The sequence below is a fragment of the Hemicordylus capensis genome, chromosome 5 (assembly GCF_027244095.1).
Source record: "Hemicordylus capensis ecotype Gifberg chromosome 5, rHemCap1.1.pri, whole genome shotgun sequence".
NCBI lineage: Eukaryota > Metazoa > Chordata > Lepidosauria > Squamata > Cordylidae > Hemicordylus > Hemicordylus capensis.
The window spans coordinates 199,316,493-199,335,329 of record NC_069661.1 but is presented as its reverse complement, the minus strand read 5'-3'; the positions used below and the strand labels follow the sequence as shown (position 1 = coordinate 199,335,329).

At 45.0% G+C, this 18,837-nt stretch overlaps 1 protein-coding gene across 13 annotated transcripts in view; it reads right to left on the bottom strand.

Moving 5' to 3' along the window:
- Positions 1-18,837, bottom strand: part of LRRIQ1 (leucine rich repeats and IQ motif containing 1) — a 235,134-nt gene that overhangs the window by 142,203 nt on the left and 74,094 nt on the right. For all 13 annotated transcript variants that reach the window (XR_008308467.1, XM_053255309.1, XM_053255314.1 and 10 more), the window contains 4 exons: positions 17,071-17,194; positions 5,844-6,073; positions 2,496-2,570; positions 197-1,495 (listed from right to left, as the gene is read on the bottom strand). Coding sequence is in view for 12 of the 13 variants with exons in the window: in XM_053255309.1 (XP_053111284.1) it covers positions 197-1,495; positions 2,496-2,570; positions 5,844-6,073; positions 17,071-17,194 (1,728 nt within the window). In the remaining variant the exon portion in view is untranslated. The remainder of the gene's footprint in view (positions 1-196; positions 1,496-2,495; positions 2,571-5,843; positions 6,074-17,070; positions 17,195-18,837) is intronic.

Genomic DNA, 18,837 nt, shown 5'->3' with positions numbered 1-18,837 from the left:
ATAATGAATATAGTAAGTTTTTCTATAAAGGTCAGTAATTTATCAAAGAGATTTTGACTTGAAGTTAATGCCCTATTTGTTCCAGGGACAGAAATGTTAAGTCAGTGTTCAGATGAGCTTTTAAAAAGTCCAGCACACATAACAACCACTGACAGGACTTATAGATAGCAGTTATAAAATGTCGGCATTTACTTACCTGTTGCAGAGAATTCCAAGGGTCGGCCTGGATGATCATGACAGCACTTAGTGGGGGCATCATACTAGCTGAGACTTTTCGTGTCCTGCTTTTTTCAAGTACCTTCTTTCTCTGATTTTCCCTATAAATTCTAGACCAAGATTTACAAGTTTTCATCCATGCCAATCTCTTCTCTTCAACAGAATCAGAAAGCATTAGTGATTGCTCCAAACATGGAACCAAGTTCTCACCTTTGGCCCAATGATCAGTGGCTTCCTCATGCATTTCTTTTAGAGCAAGTTCTTTTTTAATTTGTTCAAGTGCATTCAATTTATCCGTTTGTCCAGTGTCTCCAGAATCTAACTGAGCATCCATACTAATGTGATTGCTAAGTGTGCTGCTTTCCCAATTAACTACTGCAGTAGTTTCAGTATTGAGAGCACTTGTGTCACTACTTCTTTGAAATTCTACAATGGTTGAACAATTGTCTTCTACGTATGGTACTTTATTTTCTACTGATATTTTATTAGGTATCACTTTTCCCAATTCTCTGCCTTCTGTGCTTCCATTATTATGCCATAGTTTCTCATGTTTCATGCCATAATGTTTTTCATCTTGTTTATTTTCCTCATACCTTATTTCCTCTAACAATTTCGTCTGCTCCTTTTCCAAAATCATTTTTGGTTTTCCAATTGTACTATCTTGTTCTTCCTTCTTTATCATTTCTAAATTATTTGCATTTTCAGAGCTCACTCCACTTTGTATTTGGGCAGTTTTATTTTCCTCATGTTCTTCTACCTTTTCTATTTCTTGATCTTTTGCCAATGTTGTTTCTTTTTCCTTATTTTCAGGCTCCATTTTACTGGCTACCACAAATTTCAATTGGTCTTTTTCTCTTTTCAGTGTTTCCAACATTTGTTGTTCTTCTCGCTGAAGTCTTATTATTTCTTTCTTCTTTTCATATTCCTCATGCCTCCTCTTCTTTTCTGCAAGTTCTTGCCTTTCTTTTTCTTCTTGCTTCTGTCTTTCCCCCTCCCCTTGTTGCTTCTTCTCTAGAGCCCTCCTCTTCAGTCTTTCCTCCTTTTCTTTCTGTTCCCTTTCCATGCTTCCTTGCATTTCTCTTTTCCTTTTCAATTCTGCTCTCCATTCTCTCAGGATAGGAGCATATTTTTTGTACACTACGAATCCTCGAAATCTGGTTTGGATTTTTACAGCTGCCATATTATGCTGCTCTGCCAATTGCTGCCTTTCCTTTGCTTTTTGTTCCTCAAAGGCCTTTTTTTCTTCTTCTATTTGAACGTGTAGGTTTTTAATCAATTCCTGAACCAAAACAAGAAAGGAAATTTTTGATGGATTTTTGTGTGTAGGAAATATTCGATTCATCTCTTACAGGTGAACACACACAAAACACATTAATAGTTGCATATTTATAAATAATTGGTGTGCAAAACGCATTTCATTTAACTAGTGAATTCTTCAAAGGCAGGGTTAGCTGAAGAGGTTACTGTCACTCGCAAGGCTACTCTCGTATATTTGTGCAAAGAGGTAGTCATGAAAACAAGAACCAGCTACACCTGAAGGCTATTCACACGAGCAGCCATACCCAGGCTTGTACAGCCCTACCAGGGCAGACGGCTGCTCGTGTGAAGTGCCAGAATCGAGGCCAGTCCTGGCGCTGCTCCACCAGGTAGCCCCAGGTTTTACCTCAGGCTATTACCTAGGTAGAAGGGCATGAGTGTGTGTCATGTGTGTGTGTGTGGGCAGCAGCCCAAGCACACCCAGAGTTGGGTGGCAAGAGCGCCCAGCTGAGAAAAAATCCCTCACTGAACCGTGCTCCTGGCGCAGTGCATTGAGGGATACAGGAGTTCCTCCTCCGGCATCCTGCTCTATTGCTCGCTGCGGCATGGCTTGTGTGCCGTGCAAGCAGCAGAGCCTTCAAACTAATTTTGATCACATACAGGGAGGAGTCTGCCTCCCCACCAGCCCTCCCCCTTGCCAGCGTTTTTGATGTGAACGGCCTTCCTGTCTGGCTTGGTCTCAACTTTCCCAGAAGCTGTACCTAAAGACACAAAAAGCCATGCTGCTAAGCTGGTCACATTACTGTAACTCTTTTCTGCCTCTTCCCTGCTTTGGACTGCTTCTTTGGATCAGGGAAGCCAGAGAAAAAGGAGGAGGAAGTGCATGATCCCAAAGGCTGCTCCTATGCTCCAACCATCGCATCTGTGTTACATAGATTGCATTATTTGCTCAGGCATCAATTGTAGTGCCAGCATGTCACATTAAAGGTAAGTTCTTGTCAATATTCTTATATGCAAATTACCTTGTGCTGTCTCAGTTGTTCATTCCAAGCCTCCTCTTCTTTCAGTCGTTCCTCTTCCAACATAGCTTGTTGTTGCTATGAAAAATAAAGAACCTCACTACTATCAATTTAACATACTTCAATAATTATTGTTGGGGTTTAACCTGTTGTTAACAAGTTAACAATTGTTGAGGGAGAGTCAATAAATCAGTGAATTTAAGTATAGCCTCAAAAATATTCATTCCACAGACATGAACACACACCATTTTTCAGTGTAACCACCTCCTATCTTGAACCATTTATTCCAGCAACTGACAAGCTTTTTGATTCCATCAGAGAAAAACCATTTTGGTAAAAAGTGTAGGAAATAATGAACAGCATTTTGAACATCTGTATCATATGCCCCTAGTGCATCTTCACTTATGTGACCATTTCTGAACAGCTGACACCACTTGTATACATTTTATTGATGTTATACAACTTTCCCCATACACACACATCCTACAATGAATTTCACTTGGTTTAACTCCTTCTGATAGTAAACTTCAAATGACACTTTGCTCTTCAACTGTGGTACAATATGACATAGGGGGTTGCCATTTGGAAAACTGACAGTGTGACAATATTGCCAATTATATATGGAAACTATGAGTAGAAATGTGCTCGAACTGTGGTTCAAAACACGGTATGAGCACTTGCAGGGAAATTCAAAATGGGACTTCAAGGAAAAGGAGAGCAGGTGCTTACCTCTGCTGCCCCTTCCAGCTTCCTGTGGGGGTCAGGGGCGTAACTATAATAGGGCAAGGGGAGACAGTTGTCTGGGGGCCCACTGCCAGAGGCAAGTCACATGACTGACTCCCCCAGCCGTGCACCTGCCCAGGCTTCCTTCAGTTGTATTCATCCTCTGAAATTGATGTGAGTGTTAAGACCTGGAGCTACCAGAACAGCATGTCTTTCTCTACTACCATTAAATGACTTGCATCGTCCACAATTTACAAAACCTTTAAAAAAAAATAGGGCACATAGGTGTGTGTGTGTGTGTGTGTGTGTATATATATATATATATGCTTTTTGTTACCACTATTCAGCCTCATTTAAGATTTCTTTACTTCATGAGCTGAGATTCGGGGGGGGGGGGCATTTTAAAATCTTGTCTCTGGGTTCACTCCAACCTTGCTACGTCCCTGGTGCATATCCCCAAAAGCCCTGCGTGCCATCAGCACACACATGGCGCCCGTGCATGTGTGAGCACCATGTGCATGCTGACGGCACCTGAAGCATTTTGGAATGCACTCCATCCCTGCAGGAAACTGGAAGGGGTGGTGGAGGGCAGGAAAGCACCTGCTTTCCTTTTTCTTAAAGTCCCATTTTGAATTTCCCTGCAAGTGCTCAGACTGTGCATCAAACCACTGTTTGAGGACATCCCGAACTATGAATACTACATGTTCAGACATGCAGTAGTGAGGGGATGTTGTAATGTGTACAAAACGGGTATGTACATCTATGAATAAATTTAAATTCACCTTATTCACTGACTCTCCTTTGTATTATTGGGTTACAGCTGTAACTCTAGTATGCCAATACATTATGCAGTCTTGCTAGAGTGATGTACTTTTCAATCTCATTGTTTTAATGTGAGGTTTATGCAAGTGCTTAACTGCCTCCCATTGAAATGAATTGACTGGATTGTGTTTAAGGGATGGGATAAAATGTACTTATTTCAATTCAGTGGTGGAGCAAAAACACTGGTGGCCCCTGTCCTGCCTGATGCCAGCAACCCCTGCCACCCAAGCCACACGCCCTGCATCTGACGTCAGGCACAGCAGGGTGGCCATGTTAGCAAACAGGGCCATACACCACATTTGCAAGTAAACTTCGGCCAGCGCCGCACTTGGAGCATGTTCGGAAGTGCCTCTCCCTGCTTGCAAAGGTAGAGAGACATGTTCCTGGCCAGGCTGGGAGCCCTGTGCTGTTTGAAGCTTTTCAAAAATGGAGTCGCACGGGGGTGTGGATGGGATGCCAGGCGCGGCCTCTGAGCATGGCAGTCTGGGTTCTTTGGGGGTGGGGGAAACCTCGCCGTGCATTGGTGATTTTGCCCCCGTTTTAATTTCTTTCCAGGCTGCTTCTAAAGACTCATTCAAGTTAATTTAATTTTATCCTCAAATGGACAGTCACCTCAATGCAAACATCTATGTATGTTCGCATGCACCCACATATCACTTGCACTAATAAGAGAGTCTCATCTACTTCAGTAAAGGGATTCTGTCCCTTCACTCAAAATAAAGAAGAGTGAAGACTGGTTCCCTTCACTAAATAGTCGTTGCTAAAGCTGCTCCCATGTTGGCTCAGAGGATTCACATCAAACAGATAAGAATCTCACGATAAATGCTAATGCTAGAAGCAACTGCCTTGAGATGGTGGGAACTGTTTCCCATTCCCATTGTTGTAATATACCTAGCAGCATTCTTTGTGGAATCCTAAGATGTTGCTTGGAGAGGTTCAAGGAGCACAGTGGATTGCTACTCTCTCAGGGCAGCTCTAATTTCAAGAATATTCTACTGCTCTTTCTGCAGGATAGTTCTCTATTTCAGCATGTTCACAGACTGAAAAGTTAATATAAGTATGTCTAAGAGAGCATGTCAAAGAAAGAGGTGAAGAACTTTTCTTGAAAAGCATCAAAAATGGAAGTGATCACAAAGCTCTGGTGAGCCTCCATACAAATATTCTAGTACTTTGTATATTGGCACTTTGTTGCCATAAACAAAAGGGTGGGGTGGGGGGACAATTGAACAGTACAGAGACTTGGATAATCTGTGCTGTACTAAAGTTAAATAAGATTCTATTTTGCACAATAAAGCTGGCTGCTAGAACATGACTACATTCTAGTAACATAACTATATACTAGTAACACACTGGAAACATACTGCTGACAGATTACTGCTGACAAAAGCTTGCAAGAAATACAACGACAAGAATATAATGAAGATCTAAGTCACTGCTCAAGCTGCATCTAGTTTAGCAACATGACTTGTCTATGAATATATCATTAAACTATAAGGCTGTTCACAGGTGCAGCCCTACAGGGGTAGGGTGGCTCATGTGAAGTGCTGGGACTGAGGCTAGTCCTAGCACTGCCCTGCCAGGTAGCCCAGACAGGCAGCCCAAGCAGACACAGAGCTGGGCTCCTTGCACGGTGCATTGAGGGATATCTGGAGGCCAGGCTATGTTCACTCGGCCTCCAGAATGGTAAGTAGACCATTCCTCCCTTTCCCCTCTCATGAGAATGACCTTTGTATTTTGCATAATATGATGTTACACAAGTAAACAAAGCGGTATTAAGATGTTTCATAATCTAGATTAAAATATTACCACATGAAGCATTTCTAACTTCTTCTGCTCAGCCATGAGTTCCTCCTGACGCAATTGTCTTCTTTTCTCCTCCTCCTTGCTTTGTATTTGTTCCATGTCCCTCTTAGCTTTCTGCTTCTTTATTTGTTCACATTCAAGTTCTTTTTGCTGTTCCACCCAAAGTTCATATTCTCGCTTGCATCTTTCTTCAACTTCTTGGAAAGAAAAACTAACGCCTGTGTCACCATCATCTAGAAGAATGCATGCATGTAAACTGCGTAGTATCAAAAACATTTTTTTCAACAACATCCTGTTAGTCAACTTGCAATTGTTTTAAGGCTTAGCACCATATCATAAAAGGAAGGAGTATGATTACTCCAATCTGTGATAATCTAATTGATTAAAATGAAGGACAGATCTATCAATGTCTACTAGTCTGGCTATAGGCCGCCCCCAGCCTCAGAGGCAAGATGCCTCTATATACCAGTTGCAGGCGAGCAAAAACAGGAGAGCGGGCATGCCTCAGCTCTTGCCTGTGGACTTTCCAGAGGCATCTGGTGGGCCACTGTGTGAAATAGGATGCTGGCCTAGATGGGCTTTGAATGTGATCCAGCAGCGCTGTTCTTATGTTGGTTTAACACTATGTACTAAAGCAGAATGTTTCAACTCACATTATACAGAGTATAGCATGACACAAGCACAGAAAACAATTGCAGTTCTGTCTCTAAACCAGTGGCAGTCTGTGAACACACCGCTGGGGAAGCGGCGGGAGGCACCATTAAGAGTAAATGCATTTAGTGCTTACCTCCGCTCCCACCACACTTGAACACTGTTCCGCGAAGCAGCATACCGCCCAGCAGCCCCTGTGGTGGGGAATCGCCTCTGCCACTCACCTGACCGCTGGCCGGGGCTCAGCTCCATGGAAGCCAGGTGAGTGGTGGAGGCGATTCCCCGCCGCAGGGGCTGCTGGGCGGCACGCTGCTTCGCAGAACAGCGTTCAGGTGCGGTGGGAGCGGAGGTAAGCACCAAATGCATTTACTCTTTTTTTTTTTTTTTGCATTTTAAAATTTTATTGGTTTTTACAATATCTTAACAATCCAATTACATTTAATTAAGTAAATGTTGACTTCCCGCTTACCAATCTGCACGGTTCATATTGGCTATACAAATCTACCATTGCTATAATAATTCAAAAACACATATACTCCACATTGCAAACTCGATTTTACCCTACCCAACCTGCTGTTGTTACTAAATTTCAAACCCTGCTGAAAGGTCCATATTGGAAAAATAGTTCTTTAAGTAAAATAAGAATGGCTCCCAATCTTCTTTGAAACATTCCAAGTTTTCATCCCTTATGAGTGCTGTAAGTTTTGCCATCTCAGCGTATTCCAAAATTTTTATCAACCAGTCTTCTTTTGAGGGCATTTTATGATCTTTCTATTTCTGTGCATATACTATTCTAGCCGCCGTGGTTGCATACCAGAAGTTTCTTCTGGAGAACTCTCCTTGAGTTATTCCTAGCAGGAAGGATTCTGGCCTCTTAGGAAATGTCATTTAAAAAATTTTCTTCAACTATATCATATCCCAAAAGGCCTTTGCCTTCCCGCAAGACCACCACATATGAAAAAAAGTTCCTTCACATTGTCCACATTTCCAACATTTGTTTGGAACATTTTTATACATTAATGCTAATTTTTTCGGTGTCAAATACCACCTGTACATCATCTTATAATAATTTTATTTTAAAGTATAACATGCAGTGAACTTTAAATCAGTTTTCCATAATTTTTCCAAGCTGCCATATCTATATTATGACCCACATCTTGAGCCCATTTTATCATAGTCGTTTTAACCACTTCATCTCTTGTCTGCTCCAAAAGCAACAACTTATACATCTTAGAGACTAATTTTTCATCATTTTCACACAATTCCTTCTCGAATCTCAACACCGTTCTTCGATTAGGTTTTTTAATTTACAGCCCCTCTCTTGAAAACATAACAAGTCCCTATTAGGTACTCCATTCAGATTGCATATATATCTCTTTATGTGCCAAAGTGTCAATCGGGGATATCCATAATATGTCACACCCTCGATCTCAGACAGCGTGGAGAAAGGGGAAGCTGTCAACTTTCCAGCCGATGCCGGGGTGTCTGAGGGGCAGAGCCCTGATGTCAGTTTCCAAGAAACGGCTGAGGCAGATCCAGCTGATGATTTAGAGCAGGCACAACAACCTGAGACAGCAGAAACCGTGATGGACCAATCAGAAGAGGAGCTATGCAAGCAACCTCCACTGACTCCACAACAGAGGCGTATTACAAGGCGCAGAACTCAGCTTGAAACTATCAGGAGGAATAAATGCCTCTTGCAGAGGGCTGATAAGCCTTGAATTCCTGCCAGCTGGGAGCTCTCGGCTTGTACTATAAATTACGTCACCAGCTTTCTATTCACTGCTGAAAAGCAACGTTTGTCAACTTTTGTGTCAACAGCTTGAAGCCAAGCCTGATAAAGAAGAACTGTTTCCGAGCCGTATCTTGTTTCTGCAGCTCCGTTTGATACTGTGAACTTCCCTGCCAGGTGGCCAGATGCTGACAAATGGAGTTTTAGATTCGAGCCATTTTTTGTATTTTACCCACACTGCCATTAGACTCCTTCTTACATAGTGATTAAGAAGTCTCTATGCACTTTACTTTTATCGTACCATAGATATGAATACCATCCAAACCTTCTATCAAATCCTTCCAGATCAAGTATTCTGGGATTTCTTAATGTTATCCATTCTTTTAACCACATCAAACAAGCAGCATCAAAATACAACCTTAAATCCAGCAGGGTAAGACCACCTCTTTCTTCAGCATCAGTTAAATTTTTGAATTTAATTCTTGGGCTTTTCCCTACCAAATGCATTTACTCTTAAAGGTGCCTCCCACCCCCCACCCCCCAGTGGCGCGTTCACAGACTGCCACTGCCCTAAACAATATTGATCTGGAAGTCCTCGGCCCACACTTTGTAGGTTTGTATTTATTTCAGCTTGTGTATATGTTATTTAAAATGTAAAGATCAAAACAGGTTGCTTACCTGTAACAGATGATCTGGAAGTGATCCATTGTATTCATAAAGAATGGGGGTTCTGCGCCTGCGCAGGGACCTCGCGGACCGACTGACTAGCTCCTCGCGACGCCTCCAACCGCCCTGCACGTGATCGTGTCCATACTTTAATAGGCGGTTGGGGCGTGTCTTCCTCAGTTTCTGCAGACCGCCAGACACCGTCGTGCATACTGACGATCCTTCTTGAAACTTCAATTTCACCGCCTTGATGTTGCGGGGAGGCTGGGTGGGTATTATGAATACAACGGATCACCTCCAGATCATCTGTTACAGGTAAGCAACCTGTTTATCTGGATCGTGATCCGTTGCATTCATAAAGAATGGGTGATTAGCCAGCTTCCCGCTTTGGCGGCGGGTCATCAAGGCAGCACCCTCTTCAGGATACTCCGACCAAACTCTGCATCTTTCGCTTGCCGTATGTCCAAAGCATAATGCTTCACAAAAGGATGACATGAGGCCCATGTGGCTGCCCTACAGATCTCCGGCAGTGGCACACCTGCCAAATTTGCTGCTGATGCTGCATAAGCCCTCGTCGAATGCGCTTTAATAGAACTTGGGGGTGTCACACCCTGAGCATTATATGCCAGCCGCACGGCACGTACAATCCACTGCGCGAGCCGCTGACGCGTCACTGATAAGCCCTTAGGCTTGCCACGGTAAAGTACAAACAACTTGTTCGTTCTCCTTATGGACCTAGTGGCGTGCAGATAATACAGCAAGGAACGCCTTACATCTAGCGTATGCATCTTGATTTCCAACTGCATCTGTGGGCTTTGGAAGAACACGGGAAGCACGATATCCTCATTGATATGAAACTCCGACACTATTTTGGGCCTGAACCTAGGATCCAGGCGCATCACTACTTTCCCTGGGTAAATTTGGGTGTAGGGCCGATCAGCCCGTATCGCAGCCAATTCGCCCACCCTACGTGCTGACGTCATTGCTATTAAGAATACAGTCTTTAAAGTCAGCATGCCCAAGGGCGCAGCCCCCAAAGGTTCAAACGGTGCTTCCGTCAATGCATTCAAAACTAAAGTTAAGTTCCATTGCTGAACGGGACGCCGAACAGGTGGGTACATGTTATTAACCCCTTTTAGGAATTTCTTAATCTTGGGGTGTGAAAACACAGTCTTTCCATCCCAGCCACCATGCCCGGCAGATATAGCCGCCAGGTGCACCCGAAGTGACGAGTTTGCCAAGCCGGACATTTTCAAGGTCGTCATATACAGCAACACCTGCATGATAGTCGCCCGTTTAGGGAAGAATCCTTTCCTTCCCGCATAGCTGCGAAATCTCTTCCATTTACTATTGTAATTACGCCGAGTTGAAAGCCTCCTACTATTAAGTAGGATCCTTTTCATTAACCTATCAGCCACGCTGTCAGCTTCAGCGTGTGTAGTTGTGGGTGTAAGATCATCCCCCTTTCTCGACTTAGCAAGTCCGGGTAAACGGGAAATTGGTGATACCGGCCCTTCGACAGCTTCAGCAGAAGAGCGAACCACGGTTGTCTGGGCCACCATGGAGCCACCAGAACCCCCTGCGTCTCGTCTCTGAGAATTTGCGCTAATACCCTGGGGACCAGCGGTTGTGGGGGGAACAGGTAATATAGGCCCTCCCTCCAGAGAAGCTGGAACGCATCTCCCAGTGAGTGTTTGCCATGTCCTGCACGAGAGCAATAACTCTGACATTTTTTGTTCGCAGCAGTGGCAAACAAATCTATTTGAGGCGTACCCCACTTCTTGAACAGCGGCCGAAGGTAACACTCGCTCAATTCCCATTCGTGCTGCTGGTTCAGCTGAAACGATCTGCTCAGCATGTCCGCCTGAACATTGTCCTCCCCTTTGATGTGCAACGCCATAGGGCGTATGGAGTTCGCAATACACCAGGTCCACAGACGCTGGCTCAAATGACACAGGGTTCGGGACACCGTTCCACCTTGTTTGTTGAGGTAAGCTATGGCGGTTGTGTTGTCTAGGTTCACTTGTACAACCCTTCCCTGCAACTGGGGGCGGAAAGCCTTCAACGCCAAAAACACCGCTAAAAGCTCCAGATAATTTATGTGCTTCAGTTTTTGCTGTGGAGTCCACCGACCCTGTACTTGACAATGACCACAATGTGCTCCCCAACCCCATAGGGAGGCGTCCGTTGTCACCCAAAGGGATGGTGTCCAGGGTCGGAACTCCCTTCCTGAGAGTAGATTGTCTCGTTGAATCCACCACCGTAGTGACCTCAGGACACTGACAGGGATGAGTAACATCTTTTTCTGGTTGTCCACATTCGGACGGAATTTGTGGAGGTACCACAACTGAAGGTCGCGCATATTTAGACGGGTGTAAGCTACAGTAGAGTTGCAGGATGCCATTAGCCCCAGAAGCCTCTGGACGGCCTCCGCTGGTTGACGTGGCAACTTCTCGAACAGAAGCACTAAATCCCTTATCTGTTCGTACCGTGACTCCGGCAGAAAAGCCCGCTTCTTCGCCAAATCCAGTATCGAGCCTATAAAGTTCACTTGCCTTTGGGGGTCTAATTTGGATTTCTTCCAATTCACATTGATTCCCAACTGTTGAAGCAGTTGCAAGACCAATCGTGTCTGAGAAAGTAACCCTTCTCTGTCTGCGCTCACCATAAGCCAGTCGTCGAGGTAAGGGTACAGCCTTAGGCCCTCTGTTCTTAAGAACGCTACGACTGTTGCCATCACCTTTGTGAACACACGCGGGGCTGTTGAGAGCCCGAATGGCAAAACTGTGTACTGGTACGCTGTATCGCCTACTGTGAAACGAAGGAACCTTCTGTGATTCTCGCGAATCCCTATGTGAAAATAGGCATCCTTCAAATCCAAGGTGATTGCCCATTCTTCTTTTAGTAAGAGATGCAGAATGCCCTGTAAAGTGACCATTCTGAACTTCCTCGTCTCTATATAACAGTTCAGCTCTCTTAAATCCATTATTGCCCTTATTCCCCCATCCTTCTTGGGGATCTGAAAATATCTGGAGTAAAACCCCCTCAGTCTGTCCATCCACGGCACACGCATTATTGCTCGTTTCTCCAGCAGTACCTGCACTTCGTCCTGAAGTGCCAGTGTTGACCTGGTGTATTTCACACCCTGGAAAGGTGGCAAATTCTTGAACTCTACTGCATAGCCATAAGTTATAATTTTCAGCACCCACTGATCTGATGTTATGTTGTGCCACGCATTGGCGTGGCGTGCCAATTTGATGGATACATTGGCTAACGCGAGGCTGTTCTCGGGAGCCTCGGGTACTCTGGCTAATGCGAGGCTGGTGTTGGAGGCCTTTGGTATTGTAGTTGGTGTCGATGTGCAGTGTTGCAGTGGATGGACCTTCACTTCAAAGAGACTGCTTTGATTGGTCTTTAGCAGCCCTCTGGCCTTTAGGTTTCTGATAATAGGGCCTATTCCTTTGATAAGGCTTGTTTTGTCTCCTGTAGTCTCTTCGATCCTGTTTATTAGAATACCTATTTTGCTGTCTTCCGTAGGGGCGACTACGAGACTGCTGACTAGCTGAAGAAGTGGATGTCATGAACGTTTTTGCCGTGACCTTCATCTTTTTCCAGGATTCCATGGTGTCATCCGTAGAGTCTGCAAATAGCCCTTTCCCATCAAAGGGCAAATACTCAATTTTATCTTTCATTTCTGGCTGTAAGTTAGTAGACCTCAGCCACGCGTGACGCCGCAAAGTAATAGCTGTTGCCATTGCCCGCGATTCCGTCTCCGCTAAATGCTTATACGTGCTCAGCAACTGCCTGGTCACCACCGTAGACTTTTCATAGGTCTGTGCTAGAGCCTTTTGTAAATCATCTGCCGACAACGTGGACGAGTCCTGGAAAAAAGTGTCCCACAGATGGTGGGCATATCGTGTCATACATGCAGCATAATTAGCGATTTTCACTGCTAAACTGGATGTAGAATAAACTCTACGTCCCAGGACATCAAGCTTTCTCCCCTCTTTATCAGCAGGGGTAGTATGGCGTTGTGCACCCTTTGACGATGCACACTCCACCACTAAAGAGTTCGGGTCTGGGTGCCTCACCAGGTAAGTGTTATCAACTTCTTGCACCCTATACAAACTCTCCAACTTTCTCGAAGTGGGCGTTGAAGTCCTCAAAACAGTCCATGCCGACTGTGCCGCCTTCGTAATTGCCGGAATCATTGGTAGCGACACAGGGTGAGTGACCTTAGCTTTTGCCATCATATTATACACAGGATCTTTCAGATCTAAGACTGGTAGCTGAATTTCCAGGCCCAAAGCTTCCGCCATCTCACGTAGTTGCGCATGGTACGCTTTCAGTTCCTCTGAGGGAGAGATCGAGGTACCCGGCGCAACCTCCTCTGGAGGGTCAGGCTCTCTGGGCTCGTGCATGGTGCTTGCCTCAGTGTCTGACAAATATGATGTGTCTGAGTCGCTGTTCCTACTGCTTCCAGTCTCATGTGATGAAACACACTGCATAGCAGGGACAAGGTTAGAAGGTGCCCCTTGCAACGACACCTGGGGACGTATGGATTCTGAGCGGTGTGGCAAGGACGGGTTATTTTGCAGCAACCTGGCCTCCAATGGGCGCTGCCGCTGTGGCAGTGGATCTTCACGAAGCGACTGCTGCGCCTTCCAAATTTTGTATTCCGCATAATCTGGTGGAAAAAACACTTCGGGGTTGTGGCGGAAACCACAAGCATGTGTGATGCGGCCCACAGGAAGAGACGTGGCCGTTGATGCATGTGCCGTTCGTGCCCGAATAGGTATCGGCTTCGGCAGATTATGATGTTCCACCAAAGGAGTCATGAGCTGTTGAATGGGACTCGTGGCTGCTGAAATGAGTCGAGTAGTCTCTGGAGTATGCACGGAGGGTCGCCCTGGAGACGCAGACGGAGTCTTAGGCACTGCTGTCCCACTCAGCTGGTCGTAGGTAAACCCGTGAAAGGTCGACCCGGAAGGCGTGCCTTCACTAGAATCCAATAAGGCCAACAATGGAGTCCGAGTTTTCTGCACAACAGTTTGTTCCTGCATGACTCCCTCACCAAAGTCCATATAGTCCTCCGAATGATAAGTCACCCTGGGGGACGCCGGAGAGTGAATTGGGGTTCTTGCAGGAGTTAAGTCCGCCACCAGCCGGTGTCGGTCTCCAGTCTGGAAAACACTCGGTGTTGAAGCAGTACATTGTTCTGGAACCTGAACTCCCGCAATCTGTGTAGACGAGGCTTGGAACTCCGACACCTTCGGTATCGAGTCGAACCCCGTCGACGCCGACAGCAGCGGGTCTATCGATGTCGATGGCGAAGTCGACGCCGGTAATGCCCGATCTCTAGATTCTCTTCGATGTCGAGCTTTCGATGCCGACGCGTGCTCGTGCCTCGACGTCGATCTCGACGCCGACCTCGATGTCGATGGCGAACCTTCCGATGACGGGGAACTTTGTTGCACCCATGGAGACGGAGTCACCTTTAAAGTAGTATCCCAATCTTCCGCCTCGGTCTGTAAACCCGTCGGCGAAGGAGTCCTACTACGGACTCGTGTCTTTTTGGATCTCTTCCTCGGTGGCGAGGAAGCGCCCTCTTCGTCTGTGGAGGAATATCGCGCCTTTTTGTGTTTGCGCCTCTTCTTCTCCACACTCCCGGGCCTTTTAAACTCCTCTTCCATAGTGGCTTTAGACTGCGATGAGGCAGAGTCCACAACAGGAGGAATCGAAGTCGACGGTATCGTAACGCTCGTTACCGACATCGATGTCGAGGGCCCCGAGCCCGGCCTCGGTGTCGGGGGTCTAAGTGCGTCCTCGTACAGTGCCGCCCGCAAACGCAATGCCCGATTTTTCAAAGTTTGTTTAGAGAAAGAGCAACAAATCTTGCAGTTCATCGGGTTATGTTGCTCACCAAGACAAAGCAGGCAGGCATCATGTGTATCCGTTGATGGTAATTTTGCTCTGCAGTTAGTGCAGCGCTTGAAAGTTGTTTTAACCGCCGCTTTCGACGCCATAGCACTCAGCGTCTCACGGCCAATAATAATGTTCCAATTTACAAAATTCTTAAGGGATATCCAAAAAACGTAGTCCAAAACAGTCCAAAGGTCAAAGCCAAACGTAGTTCCGAATCCGTTCCAGTCGTTGTACCGTGAAAAACTATTAATATACCGAGGAGCAATCGATCTGAGGTTTAGACGCAATGGCGGTCTAAAAGAAACTGAGGAAGACACGCCCCAACCGCCTATTAAAGTATGGACACGATCACGTGCAGGGCGGTTGGAGGCGTCGCGAGGAGCTAGTCAGTCGGTCCGCGAGGTCCCTGAGCAGGCGCAGAACCCCCATTCTTTATGAATGCAACGGATCACGATCCAGATCAAATCAGATATTCTTTGTCATCTGGGAAACAAAGCTGAACACACAGTAAGGCTGTACACATGAGTAGCCCTACCTTAGCTTAGGCAGCCCTACTGGGGTTGGGCTGCTTGTATAAAGTGTCAGGATTGGGGCTGATTCCAGCGCTGCCCCATGGGGTAGCCCAAGGTCCCCCCACCAGGCTTTTACACAGGCAGAAGGGCACGAGCGCACCCTTCTCCATGGGTTCCCAGTTGTGTGACACAGAGGGAAATTCCCCAATGCACCATGCTCGTCGTGTGGTGCACGGAGGGATATCTGGAGATCATGCTGCTAGCTGCAGCAGCAATTGTGTGTGTGATGGAGTGGCACGGCACCAGGATCCTGGAGATCATGTGGGGAAAGATAGCCATACTCCTGCCTTTTCCCCCAGCTGCTCCCAGGTGCCTTACCCCCAGCCACCAGGCATATGAACAAACTTATTTGAACAAACTTATTTGATAAAATGAGATTGTACAGTTTTACTTAAGCATAAGAGACATGATGATCCTATCCAGTGACAACTATTTATTTATCATATTTATCATATTTTAATACCGCCTGATATGTACATCTCTAATATGAAACTATTGATTTCATATTAATGGAATGAATCCAGTCCACTCCCCACACACATTTCTTGGCAGAAGGCTACTAGGGATATGAAAAGCATTTCAATGTCAAAATGTTTCGACTCATAATGGGCTGTTTCAAGTGTTTTGAACTTGAAACAAAACACCCTTTACAAAACAAAACAACCCCATTTCGATTCAAAACGTTTCAACGTTTTGAGCACCATTTTGGAAAGGAACTGTTTTCCCCTTGCTGATTGGTTTTCTGACACTGGTTTCTGATTGGCTCACGATCCTATGGGGGTTTGGGGGAAAGGTTAAACGTGTATAAAATTGCCTGCTTGTCCATTTCTTTTGTGGGTTGGGTAGTTGGTAGTACCTACCACCTATCCCACTTTGGTGTCTTTAGGAGCTACCCATGGGGAGCAATGGATGTTTCGTGATTCCCCATTGTTCCCTATGGCTGAAACACTTGAAACAGTTTGAGTTTTGATCTGTCAAAACAACCGGTTCAATCGCTGTTTTGACAAAATGTTTTGGCTGTCTATGTTTTGTTTCAGGCTTGAAACAAAACACAAAACCCATTTGGTGCACATTCCTAAAGGCAACACAACATCCCTTTTCAAGAACAATTCTGTTTCACCTGCGGCGGGGGTGGAGGGTGGGATGACACACGGAGGTAATTAGCATCAGTTCATTCTCCACACACACACCAGCCATTAGCACATTTCAAATGAAACTGACATACAATCTACATGGTTATTAGGAAAGATATTTGTATGGAATCTCCAGGTTCAGAGACAGTATGTCATGTACACAGGTTCCATGCCATTATCGAGTCAAACTATTGTTCCCTCTAGCTCAGTACTCTCTATGCCTGAAAATGCCAGGGATTGAAGCTGAGACCTTTTGCATGCAAAGCAAATGCTCTTCTGCTGAGATACCAATCCTTTCAAAATGGTACTAAATGCCATTTGCTGGGAAGCAAGGAGGACTGTTGCCTTCATGCACGAGTTGTGGGCTTCCTTGAACCATCCAGTTGCCAACCGTGGGAAACAGGATGCTGGGCTAATGGTCCTTTGGTTTGATCCAGGAGGGATCTTCTTATATTTGCAAAATGTGACCCCTCATTAGCTCAGCAAAAGTTCAAATTCCAGCACTTACCTCTGAGTAAATATTGTTAGAACTGGGCTTCAAGTTTGTTTACCTGTCAAATAATATCTATCAGCAACTCCATTGGAAGAAGAAATAGCACCACCATTGTTGGGCTCAAAGGCCTTGACAGGAGTTGAACTCATCTCTAATTCCTCATCTTCTATTTCAGATAATACCTGGAAGAAATTTTTTTAGTGTAAACCTCCCTGAGCCACATTAGGAAGGGTGGTATATAAATCAAATCAAATCAAATCATAAATAAATAAAAAAATAATATGGTTGGGCTAGGAGATACTAAACTCTAGAACCAGGGCTTATATTACCAAAAATGTAGAAAATGAACTCAAATTATTTACTACAAAAAAGAAGCTTTGGATATTACCCAGAGCTCTTTAGAAGAAGCATTAGATAAAATGTAATAAATAAAGTTAGCAAGGTGTAGTAAAAATTTTGCTCAGTTTCACTTGTAAGGAAAAGAAAATAGTATTAAAACTGTGTGTGAGAGAGAAATTCCATATTAAACTCTATATCTTTCTTTGGTCTGAGAATGGAACATTGGTTCACTTACTGTGAAGGCTTCTTCTTGATGCTGGAATCAAGGACATCTCTATGGGTTATCCCCCTCACGTGCTCCAAGGCAGGACAGTTTTGATTAGCTAAAGAAAAACACACGCCTACTCGAGCCTGATAGACCCGCTCCAGTACTTTCAGGCCAAGTTATGAAAAGGTACAACGACAAAATGTTATGTCATATAGAAAGGTCAACGTATCAACATCATGAAATGGAACATGAAAAGTACATATAACAACCACTCAAGTTGAAGTGAGAGAAAAGACAGTGTCCAATAGTTGGAGTTGGTCTGTAAAAGCAGGTAATGAAATTATCTTCTTCAGACTGTTGATTGCAAAAATGGACGGGTGAAAACATGGTCTCCAAGGAGTAGAGAGGGGTACCAAACAGGGTAGGCCAAGATGTCCTTAGCTCCAGCATCAAGAAGGAGCCTTCATGGTAAGTGAACCAGTGCTCTGTTTGTTATCTGATGCTGGGGTCAAGGACATCTCTATAGGACATACCACAGCTTGTACGTCACCTAGGGAGGGAATACCCCTGTCTACTCCTGGGAAAGCACCTGTTGCACACTCTCCTGCCAAATGCCACCTGTGCTGAAGCATAATTTTCCATCTTATAATGCTTCGTGAACGTCAAAGGATTTTTCCACATGGCAGCCTTACAGATCTCATGAATTGGGGCATTTGTCAAAAGGCCACCGATGTAGCTGCCGCTCTTGTGGAGTGTGCCAGTATATGCGTGGGTTGACGCATCTGCTGAGTCTCATAGGCTAGTGCAATGCAGGCTTGAATCCACCTGGCGATAGCCAAAAACGATACTGCCCTTCTCAGAGAGCAAAGTAAAATGATACAAATAATGAATCTGTACCTCGGAATGGTGTGGAGAGTTTTATATACTTTTTGAGACAGCAACAAACATCTAACTTATGCCATTGTTTTTCCCTTGGATGTTTTGAGTGTGGACAGAATGAGGGAAGAAATATATCCTGAGACTGATGAAATGGAGATGCTACTTTGCTGCGAATGAAATGGATCCGGAATAAGGCACACCAACTCCTGTTGGAATATGCAGTATGCCCTGTGTGAATAGACAATGCTTGAAGTTCCGATACCCTTCTCGCTAAAGTAATTGCTATTAAGAATGCCAACTTGAATGATAGGATTCTTATGGGAATATACTGTAAGGGCTTGAAGGGATATGACTGTAGAGTCTTCAATACCGCATGTAAGCCCCAAGAAGGAAAGTGGT